Raw genomic sequence first — 12,576 nt, forward strand, 5'->3', positions numbered from 1 at the left:
TTTTTTAATATGATTTTTTGAATGTGTCTAAAAAGATGGAAACTGCGTGATAGTGAGAAATACTGAGAAAATTTCAATAAATTCTGGCTGTAATAAACCACTTCGTCTCTTCCTCTTTTATGAAACGAAAAGGAATGAAACCATCATTTCTTAAAGCGGAAATAAATGTAACCGAATACATAGACGATATTATATTATATTCTTCGATTACTAAGAGGCGTTGCAGGCAGATTGATTGAGTGCAGTTGGTATGATAAATAATCTTTTTTTTAAATCTTTTTTAAAATATTTTTTTTGTTTTTTTTGTTTTGAGGGTTTAGTTTCTATTCTGTTCTGAGAACTATTAAAGGATAAAAGGAAGATAATATGCTTCTTAAAGTTAAGGATCTTAAATTGTTCATAACAGCTTAAATTTATATCGCTATGCGAAATGAGATTATTAAATTGCGAGCACGATATTTAAGCTAAAGTGAGCAGTATTTCAGGAAGTACTACTACTAACAATAATAAAATAAAAATTTTACTGGTATATGAAGCAGAATGACTTAATAAGCAAAAGAAAGGGGAATGTAAAGACTCAAGGTAAAAGCGACTTTCCCGACGTCTTGTCCATATTAAAAAAATCTGAGATCTGGCGGAGCCCATTGAGTCGTTTCTCTAAGTTGAAGACAGAAGCATTATTATAAGTATGATTCATTTAAGAATCATTCATTTAAGATTCATTTAAGAAGTATCCGTGATGATAAAATTATTTTTGAAATAATACTAATGCTAACGATAATAATGTTATGGTCTTGAATGGAAGTATCATTTGGGGAATTTATATGTTATCATTTATTGACAAAGACGAGGGACTTATTACACATCTTGAAAGACAATTATTATTTCATTCTGACATGGATGGCAGTCAAACACTATCAGTATCTTTAAGTAGCATATAGAAGAAGTTATTTAGAAATTCATTCCACACCATACCCGTGCCACTGTTAAATTTCATTTCATTGATGTTTTTAATCTCCTATTGCGTTTCCACCCATCTTCTATATAAATGTTATATTTCCGTGTAAAATAAAGCTTTATTAGCCCATTATTCTATTCTTGGCGACTCCATTGTTGGTCACCTGAAGAGGCCATTATTTTAAAAGCAATTCTTTGAAGGTCAGCATTTGTGAAAGTGAAAAGGACGCTAGCGTACATATAGCATACAAACTGATATTGTCTAGTCGTTTGTAAACTAGTGGCGAACTATAATAATTACACGAGTCAAAAAGTCATAAGCGAAAAGTGCTGTTTAGATTCTTTGATGACTGGCTCGTCAAAAAGCAAATTGTTCTTTTATGAATAATTAAATTTTGTCTGGCGCAGTTTTTATTAATTACATATTTGGAACCCGTAAATAAATTCTCAGTCTGAGTAACAGCTATAAGTTTTTCTTTCAACAATAAAGTGAAACGATGAAAAACTTTGTTTTGAAGCTAAAGGTAGTCTAGACAGTCACATTTACACATGTGAAAAAGAATAAAGGTTCTTAATCTCTTATAATGAGAGTTCTTAAGCAAAGGTAATGAAGTGAGTATAAAAGTCTAGACAAATATTGAACTAAATACAGTAACCATCGAATAGCAATAATAAAATAACTTCTGCTAACTCTTGTTTTAAGGGCTGGTTAACTGTTAATTTTTCTTGTTTACAATTTTATGAATTAAAATACAATACGAATAATCTCAATTATTGAGCATAAAAAGGATTGAACTGTGGTCAGATAAAAGAAAATATTGGATAATACAGAAAGATTGGTATCGGTTATGAAAATACATTCATTAAACAAAAACCATCATTTTATTACAAATTTGGTGCAAATTATAAACACTGATCATTAAAATTAGAGAGTAATTTCAGGAAAATTAGAGATTCGCTCGCGAATTGATTCAAATAACCGATTCACTTTACTGACTGAGCGAATGGTTATCCCACAAAATGAGCGGTAGCTCCTACGACAGCTTTTGTTAGAAGCGTGTTAGGAAAGTTTATTTTCCAGTTTAGAAAGGAGTGTTTCGCTTTCAAAAATGAGAATGCGTTTAATTTTTATACTTTCTCAACTTCCTGAATGTTTATTATTCTAGAATTTTATTTTAAGTTCTCTGCAGAAAGGAGTTTTTAAGGAATCTCAGAACTGCAGTTGAAAGCAATCAATCCAGGAAATTAGCAGTTCCATTGAGTCGATTCTTCTAGTTTCAGGCCTCGTTTGATTTTTTTCGCTTTTTACTCTACCCGCACATACCCTCTTGATTCACTCCTCGTATTCCATCTTATTCATCAGGGTTACTGTTAGTGAGCGGTGAGTCGTAAAAAAGAAACTTTTCAGTTTAATGAGCCGAACGGCTTAGTCTGATCCCATAAAAGAGCGGTTTTATCCACCTCTAATGTCTATTGCAATACGCTTTGCACTATATAAATGTTATAGAAAAGAAAAGAAAGGTATTCAGATGCATTAAATAAATCATTTTATGTATTCTATCAAGTTCGCGAGTCTAGTTATTATCACAATTCAAGAGTCAAATAGTCAGCTATTAAGAATCTGGGTTACTGTTCGTAAAATTTTAGCTCATAAGACAAACAATACAAACGTGTTATTTTGTAATAATAATAATAAATAAATAAAAATAAATAAATATTTTAGTATGAATTAAATTTTCGTGGAATGTAAGATAAAACAGAGAAGTCTGGTAGTAGAGGCTGTTGTGTAATTATAATTAAAAAAGATAATTTTGAATTTTTGTCATTATAAAGTAAAATGAACTTACTTACTTTTCTACCTTTGTAGGTCTAAACGCGGAACTTCGGTATGTGAACAATGGAACTGTCAACGATTACGCATTAGGATTTGTCGTCATGGTTCCGGACCACATCTCCGAGCTCCACTTCACATGGCAAAGCTTACGACATTCTCCGGTAAGTTTTACAACTTAGAAATCTACCGAATCTAGGTATATCATTTGAGACTGCATACCATGACTGACCACATAAAATTTGCATGTAACTGAGTAAAAGAGTTTTCCTCTTGATTTGCTGATAATCAAACATTTCATTCTTTGACTTATATTTACATTTTCTAATCCATGCGTGTGTGTTTATGTACATATATACGTTATTTCCCAAGAAGATAATATTATCAATAATCTACTAGTAAATAAATTATAATTTTATTATTTAGTAGCTTTAGAGCAAATATTAATCAATTTATAACTAATAATTACCTTGTTTACTTAAAATCTTTGATTGATTATGTATATAATATATATATATATATATAATTTTGTTCTTCATGATGATTTAATTCCAGTCCCCGTTAAAACATTATTAATATTTTACTTTCAAGTTACTTCAAAACATCTTTCAAAATATAATTTACCAGTATGGATTAACTCTTTTAAAATAATTCTACTAAATTAACTATTCTACTAATTAAACTTAGGAGATAATATAATCAATTAATCAATATGGTTTAGGAAATAAATTATATATATATATATATTGATTATATATATATATATATATATATATATATATATATATATATATAATCAATTTTATCTATCTTAGATTATTATTTATTTGTTATCTATCTATATATCAGTATAGATAGCCCCTTAGTCCTTAGTTTGAATTTGTTTATTTCCCTTCTCTATTCTAAAAATAGCTATCTTTTTCTATACTGTGTTATTGAGACTAATCCATGGCATATGACTCTTGCATAACGCTGGTGATTTAAATGGAATTAAAAACAGCCAATAATAATTTTACAGTAATTTTAGTCACTCAGTCAAATGCACTGAGTACCGAAACTAACTCATTCCGAATTAAGATTTCATCCGAAACACAACGTATTTGATTTCTGCACTTTGGCCTAGAGAGACTGCTGCTGCCTGTTGCTCTCTTCGTACTGTAAAGCTAGTAAACGTTTTGAAATAAGCACGACTAACGCGCCAAGTTGTTTGTGGCCGCAACACATTTTTTTTATAACAGAGATGAATATTTAATTTGCCTCGGCTGCAAAGCGGCTCTTCATAATGGATCAAGATTTCTACATCTATGCTATCAATGCTTCTATATCATTACATCTAAGTCTGCTTCATCTCATATATCTGTTCCGAAATAAGGCCTTTCAAAACAAAAATCCAGCGCTAGCTGAGATTAAAATAATGCAGCTGAGATTAAGAAAATAATGCAATTTAAGCAAATAAATAACTACTCACTTATAAAGGATTTCTCTATTGGAAAATGTATATAGCATAATGATACTACTGTAATATAATGAGAGCTAGTGGAACCTGCTTATCTTTTAAAGTTTGTGTAAGTAGTAATACAGCGTGTTTCAAAAAGAATATTTCAAAAAGAATGCATATATTTATTAAACTGTATGACATACGAATATGAAACTTTACACACATATGTACGAACCTCTCAAGTTCAGATTACAGATGTTCAATATGTCTTCCACATACGTATATTCTTTTTACGTATGTATTATTTTTAAGTATATTACGTATATTCTATACGTATATTCTTTTGAAACACGGTGTACTTCTTTTTGTTTCTGTTTTACTTCAGTTCAAATTTTTTAATTCTTCTAAATTGATTGTGAATAATATTAGTGATTACTTTCTTGGAGATGTTGGAGTACCAGTTAATAAGTTTAATAGTTGCAAAACTGAATTTTTTTTTTTTTCCATAAGTCTTAAATCCTGGAGATTGCGGATACATAGATCAATATAATCCACAGTTAGTTTATCTTGTTTAATTTCATACATTCAGGACAGACTTTATATCATATCAGTATATCTGAAGGTGAATTAACTTTTTTGCAAATCATTAAATGGAAGTGAACGAAGATATTTGTTTCCATTAGAAAATAAATGCAGTTTACAAAGCTCAGATGAGTAGTTGGCTCCCAATGGATATCGTTGATTTGTAGATATAGATTATTTTGAAACTTGATATATTTATGAAAAAGGGACAAACTGAGAGACCCGTTCCAGCAATTATAATCTAAAATATTAAGCATATCTGGAATTGCCTCTGGAAGTTCTAGAAGATTGTGGTATATTTCTTTAATGTAGGAGAAATATATAGATTCTCGGAGTCATAGCAAATTAACATCAATAATATTGAGATTAACTGCATTAATAACAGGCAAGTTGCTTTAAATGATCCAGCTGAAGTGGTGTTCTTCGTTAGCTTTTTAAAATATAAGTTTACGAATCTTCAATTTAAGTGGGAAAAAGTAGCTAAAGTTCATATACAAACACAGAGAGAGAAATTTATACTTTTATTAAAAGATGACAAAATTCCGCAGTTGGTAAATTCACATTTATTTAATTATTTAATCAATCAGATTCTGTGTTTGATAAAATGAAATAATAAATTACATGAATACTTAGATTCCCACATATAACATAAATACCAATTAATTTTCCTTAGAAACTGTACATGTAGAAATCTGCCTCGAAGACAAATCAGCTTTTCGTTGCTTTGTCATATATAACTAAATGATTCATCTAAAAATTTCGAATAGAAGATTATGTTTTATAATTCTTTTCTTAATTACGTTTTGTAATTTTGTAATTCATTTCAATTTATGGGGATTTCTGCTAATTAATTTCAGTATTATCAAATTTATAAAGGAAACATTTAGAATATCACATAACATAGTAAATGCAATGGAGGCTTGTATTTTTTTTAACCAATAGCGGGCCCTCAGCCAATTTCGGCTTGCCCACTACTAAGGCCAGAAGTGGTGGTCACTTTATTATGGATACACCTAATAGGTGGGCCATCTTTGCCTGCTATTGAAGGGACGGACATTTACAACCATGCCTTCTCCGGGATTCGAATCCGGGCCCTTTGGTATCGCAATTCGCTCTTCTAACAACTATACCGTCTGGAGGATATGTAACCACCAATAGTTAGATCAAACGAATAAATAATTCTTATCATGCACGGATAGCATTCAATGGAATTCGACATCCCTTGAAGATTCTTAGTCTCGAAAAAATATAGGCCAGCTTTTTATCACCTGCTGATGGCTTAAAAGTCTTCCTAAGAGGCAGAGCCTTAAATGCAGTGTTCTTTTAGAAGGTCTGAATCGACTTCGGTAGAAAAAAGCCTTAAATAATAAAACTGTGTATACTTTTGTAAAAAATTTTATATAAGTGGAAAATACTGTATGTATTTAAGGAAAATATAAAAATACAACTATTTATATAGCAAATATCAAGAGTCTTAGTCAACGAGCCTTGCATTTTCCTTGCCTTATTGTTGCATTGTACACTACGGGAGGGAAAAAAAAAGAGACAGTTCTATATCTACCGTTCTACTGGGCCGATCGACGAAATTCAAATTGCATTTTCCATGTCTATCAAGCGCGACTTAGGATGTGTATTAGATATATATAGCATAGCTTTAAAATAGGTATTTTAACATAAAATCGGACGTTTTCTGAAATAACATACCAATTTTTTTCCATATTTCGGTTCTATGACTCAAATTGTGCCTAGATATCAAATTTTGTAATTTTTGGTGAGAAATTTACGGAGAAATTTGAATATGTGTCTTGGCGAACTTTTTATCAGATCTCGACAAGAATAATTCATTTGGGGAACTTTTTAATTTATAGCAACCTATTTTCATTTGCCGTTTTTCTTTGTGCACGAGCGAGGAAAAGTCATCATACAGTCATCATCAGTCAAGTACTTTCAAATAATTTTAACAGAGTGCGTAAACCACATTTTCGTTATTATCACTTATAATAAATACGCCAAACTTCAAAACGCGCCAAAATATAAACTCGCGTATATATTAGGAAATTTTGAATACAAAACACTAATTTTTTGCAGGTATTCTTAGAAATACATTTACATTAAGATGATATTAAAAATTTTATAGGTTGTAATTCAAAATATGTTTCGAAAAATTTATAAAAATTATTTTAAAATACAAATTTTAAAAATAAATCACAAAAATGGGCGAATTTTATTCGGAATCAACCTAAATTTCGAAATGTGAAACGAAGAATCAAATAAGTTTAATAAAAAAAGAGATATTCATAAATATATATCAAATTCAATCAACATTAAGAAGCTAAAATTTTGAGAGCTAATTTTTTAAAAACTACTCGTACGATTTTTACAAAACTTGGCAGTTCGATATAATTTTAGTCGTAAAATCGAAAGATGGAAAAAAAATCGACATGTCATTTCGGAAAAAGTCCGTTTTTGTGTCAAAATACTCGTATCTGTATTAGAACAACGCTATATATAAATCTAATTCATATCCTAAGTCGCTCTTTCGAGACATAAAAACGCAATTTGAATTTCGTCAATCGGCCCAGTAGAACGAGAGATATATTAACTGTCCCACTCCCCCCCCCCCCACACACACAATGTACTTTAGGTTCTAAATCATATAAATAAAACTATTAGCAAATGTAGAACCTGGTAAAAGAAGGTCAAGAAATGCGAAAATCATTTTGTGAGAAAATAAGGCGCGTACATAATTTTGAACATTATTTTTGGATTCGAGGTCCAAAATCGCATTTAGAGCAGCTTCAACTTACAAAATGTTTTCTAATTTCAGTCTTGTGTTATCATTATTTGTGTTTCATCTGAGACTATCATTTCATCATCTGAGGCTATCATTTCAAGCTCACATTGTTAGAAATTTTCTTCCTTACCGCGTGCCTTCGCAATGTAATTGAAAGCCTTTATAATTTAAGTACATAGTGTAATTGAGATAAGGAATTTGAATTCGTCCAGGCAAGAGCATAGTTGATTTTTTCACGTTTTCTACTTCGACAAACACTTAATACAAGTGGCAGCCGAACTAAAATTTGGCGGACAATAATTCATCCCCACCTGGATTTGCGATTGTATCTCCTCCTTCCTAGTCGATTTTTAAGTGGGGTGGAATATATGGAATTTTCTCTTTCATCACCACGTGCTTTCATGATGTAATTGGAAAGCACGTCCAGAAAGCAGTTGAGAGGTTTGGAGCTCGAATGCCGGATATACTTCGAGATAAACGTAATGCTTCTACAATATATGTGAGATATTCTTAGAAGCAAACTAGATGTTATTGTAAATCAGTTTTAAAAATGTAGGTTCGCCTTATTTGTAAAGCCTTTATATTTTTGGTCCAAAACAGTATATTTGATAAATGTATCAAGAAATACAGGACATGTGTGCATGTCCTGTATTTTTTGATAATAAGAATTCCAGACTTCTGGTTTGAATCATTCTGCATTATATTTTTGTCCCGAAGGATCTGACAGAAAATGTTCCTAGTTCTCGGCCCATATATAACTGAAAGCTGGGTTATGTTTTTAACACGGAACTTCAGTGGTTCTGATATAAGAATAGGCAAAACCAAGGTAAGTAGACAAGCAAAGTTAAGCGCTTCACAGCACCGATGTTATTTCTACAAGTGGGAGAAATGAATGTACAAAGGTTTGAGCACACTAGAAGTCAGTGACGTCACACAAGAGCACAACTTGTAGCACAGCAACCTTGGGCCAAGCCAGCTTAAACATATCATCGGAATCGAATCCAGAACGAAACTATATCTATTCAACGGTTTTAATCTCTTGTCAGCTTCAATGATGAATGCTACTATTGTTAAAAAATGTGGTTGTTAAAATAAGAAGAAATCTAAGCTAATGTTAAAGTTTATGGACCAAAAAAGTTTGAATTAATAGTGGCACAATATTCAATAATAATAATTACTTAAAGCAAAAGATTATTCAACAGTTGCACAACGCATTCTCTAAGAAGCAGTGTGTGATTTGTTTATTGTTTGTTGTATGCTTCGTTATTAGATTCTATATCTATTTTAATTTACAGATAATTTATTTATACTTACATTTATACTTCCAACGTATACAGCAATCCTTCTGTGTTCCATTATACAGCAACCCTAGTGTACAGTTATCATGCAGCTTAGATTTGGGTCGTGACCCGAGACTGTACGCCTTCATTGTAAATGAGTTTGTTAGAGCGTGGGTTTCTCAGCAGAGACAAAAAGATTTAAGAGCCAAATAGATTTTATTAATCGATTGAGGCTGGCTGTTTACGGCGGCCATAGAAATTCATTAGGGCTTAACAAATGAGGTTCTTCTGGCTACAAATTTATGTTTCCTATTTAGATGTCACTGTTAATTTTGGGATTTATGCGTCTTGCTTGCGTTACTGGTCGCGCAAGAAATAGCTGTTTCTCATTTATTATTTTTCCCTCTAAAGTGGGTACTGTGGTATAATTCCGATGCCATACAATGTGTATTTTTGTGAAAATTATTTTGGGCATTAATTACATTTTATACAGTTAATTACTTGCAATACTAAATTAAAATTTCTAGTAACCATGTATAATCATAATCAGACTAACCAGTAGAACTTCTGTTTGCAAAAACTATTTGTTTTGCGCCATGACTGGCCAAGCTTTGTATACAGTTCTACCGACCATCATATTCGTAATAATATTTAGTAATGCATTCATAAGTGAGAAGTACATAACCAGAGTAAGATGGTAGTATTAAATTAAATTAATAACCTTAAACTAGAAGTTCATATCTAATTTTAAACGATAAAATTTTTTTTTAATTTTTGTAATTTCATTTTATGGCAAGTAAATTTTACATTGATTGTTTTGTGTGCATTAATTTTCTGAAAACTCAGGTAATGTATATGCATTCGTCAACCAAAATATTATGACCATCCCTACACTATGCGTTTGTCGGAATGATGTAGATGGCATTTGAAAATGGGGGAGTGTTTTTTCATGATTGCCAGAGATACTGAAGCATCATTTTGTCGACTAGATGTGCATGCAATGAAAAAAGGTACCGATTTAGCTGACGTTGATAGTGTCTATGAAAAGTGGAAGAAGAATCCTGAAATCGAAGTTAGATGCCGAAGCGTTAGATATCAACCCCGATCAACGAATGCGGATCTGCAGACTGTCTTGTTTCATAAGGACAAAAGTGATACACAGAAGGGCAACTGACTGCTGAATACAATACAGTTTCGACGGACAAGTTTATTCGAGCACACAATTCGCCTGAATAAATTCGCCTGGAATAAAGCTCTCCTTACAATATGCCGTAGCTGACGTCCCTCACATGTGTCACTGTTACTCATCAATTTTTATATTAAGACTACGTACTAGTGAACATAGTGATTGAACCGTGCAAAAGTGGAAAAGCGTTACTAGGTTTGATGAATCATTATTTCATTCGCACCATGTAAGTGATCACGTCAGGGTATGCAACTTCCAGACGAACAGTTTATTGGCAGATATACTTCGGGATGTATACAGGCCAGAGATGGATCTCGTATACTTTGGAGGACGTTCTTGTAGACGTGTCTGAGACCGATGATTTTTGTAGAACTCACTACAACAGCTGTGGAATATCTAAACATCATTTCTGACCATTAATGCTGTTTCATGGTCCTACCGGTAATGGACAATTTCAGCAGGACAATGCTGCATGACATTAGGCCGGAATCGTGCTAAAGTGGTTTCAGGAACAAGCTAATGAACTCCATTTAATGTCCTGGCCTATTAACTCACCGGATATTAATCTGACTGCGCATGTGTTTCATGTTACAGAACGTTGGCTCTAAGGTTCAACAAGGAGCTCCTCGTTACCTACAGTAATTGCGTGACCTAGCTTGTAAATCTAATGTAATCTTTCTCCAAAAACATATCAAGGAACTTGTAGAATCCATGCCACGACAGGTTACAGTCCTTTAGTGTATCAACGTTTTGTACGCGGTATTAAGAGGGTGGCCATAATGTTTTAGCTGATATAAGAAAGTAGAAAGATAACATGAACAAGAGAGACCTTAGTGGTCAAGAATTTTGCGCATATCAAGAAACTCAAGGTCTTCTTTGCAAAGATATATGATATATAACTCATTTTTCGGAATATTATTCAAGTCACTGGTTACGGTTTTCTGAATATTTTCAGTATTATTGAAAGAATGAGCTTGCGGGTGGGATTCTACGGCTAATCGTTTTTGAGTTATGCGAGATATATACATACTTACATACATACGTACAGACATTACTTAAAAATGTATTTGAATCCATTTTAAATACGCTTTATAATCCGTTTTCGAAAGAAAGGCCTTTTTTTGTTGTCCGCACATACAGACATGTCTGTATGTGCGGACAATACAAAACGTGTTCATTTTCATTTATATAACAACGAAATGTGTGTTGGCAGATATTAAACACATATAACGAAATCTCAAAACTCCATCCTATTTTTTTTTTTTTTAACTTTACATCGGTGTTTAAGCTGTAGTAATTTAATTTTGCACTACCTCTTATATTTTACCAATGCAACTGCTCTTTAATAAGGTTTTTATTTAGAGGTACTAAAATTATTTTTATCATTTGCTGCATGCAATTGTATATACCTGGAATGTATTGTGAAATTTTTTAGTGTTGTTGTACCGCCAGACGCGAACACAGATATTAATCCTACAAACATAGATCAGAAATTTCCAAAATGTTTGAATGAAATTCCAAAATGATGAAGTTTATGTTTCCCCTGTCCGCAATAGTATCGACCGATTAAAGATGAATGTGGAAGTTGTCATAAACGAAGTTACATTAAACAAGAGAATATTCTGTATATTAAGCAAGATTGTCGCAGTCAAGTCACATTACCAACCACCAAGTCCACATATTTTTAAAGAGAACTATAGTTAAGGAAAAGAAGAAAAAAGATGAAAAAAAAAAAAGTACTGGAAGAAACAGTAGATCGCGCATATACTTTTATAATATGTGCGCACGTAGTATACTTTTTAAAAAGATCTATTAAAATTCATCTTTACAGTGAAAGAAAACCAGCCCCAATTTTTTTTATTAATATTATTTTTTTCTTTTTTCCCCCCTTCTTTTAATCTGTAGGAAAAAAAGAGTAACGCAAATTTCGATCTATATTTCTTGATGATCGGCGCACTTCCAGCGCTATAAGCAGAGGTAGGCACCGAATGAGCTACTCGATATATTTATGAGACCTGAAAATGTTATCTGACTGCCGATTAACGAGTCAGCGACATTACGGTCATTTTGCAGACAATCTTTTTTCGGCTTTCTGTTGATTTTTCTGTGTTACTAGGTTACCATCATTAAAATTGTTTGGGCTGCAGGTACCATATCTTTTAGCTGTGTATTAAAATTTCCCCAATTGCTTGGATATTTTATTTTTAGATGCTGAAGAATGCTACAAATCTATTTCATGACTTTTGTTGTTTGTTTGTTTGTTAAGTAAGATCAAACGTTTAAAAAAAAAATCTATTCTGTAGGCGCATATTTCTTCAGCACTGTATATTCCTGCACTTTTTTCTTTCAGTAAAAAACAGTATTCCTTCCCTTTTTATTTATCACCATTTTTTTTTAAAGAACAGAAACTAAAGTGACTGAAATAAGGAATTCACATGAAACAGTTTTCGTTTACTTACATAAAGTCAAGTTACTTCCTTTACGTACTTACTTAAAGTCATCAAATAG

The 12,576-nt window shown here is 31.9% G+C and overlaps 1 protein-coding gene across 3 annotated transcripts in view; it reads left to right on the plus strand.

Moving 5' to 3' along the window:
• LOC118183588 (inactive tyrosine-protein kinase RYK-like) overlaps nucleotides 1-12,576 on the plus strand; it is a 664,551-nt gene that overhangs the window by 493,079 nt on the left and 158,896 nt on the right. For all 3 annotated transcript variants that reach the window (XM_085815585.1, XM_085815586.1, XM_085815587.1), the window contains exon 2: nucleotides 2,825-2,952. In XM_085815585.1, the coding sequence (XP_085671711.1) occupies nucleotides 2,825-2,952 (128 nt within the window). The remainder of the gene's footprint in view (nucleotides 1-2,824; nucleotides 2,953-12,576) is intronic.

This window comes from Stegodyphus dumicola, chromosome 4 (assembly GCF_044657685.1).
Source record: "Stegodyphus dumicola isolate Sdum_Otavi_A_Nest chromosome 4, ASM4465768v1".
Classification (NCBI taxonomy): domain Eukaryota; kingdom Metazoa; phylum Arthropoda; class Arachnida; order Araneae; family Eresidae; genus Stegodyphus; species Stegodyphus dumicola.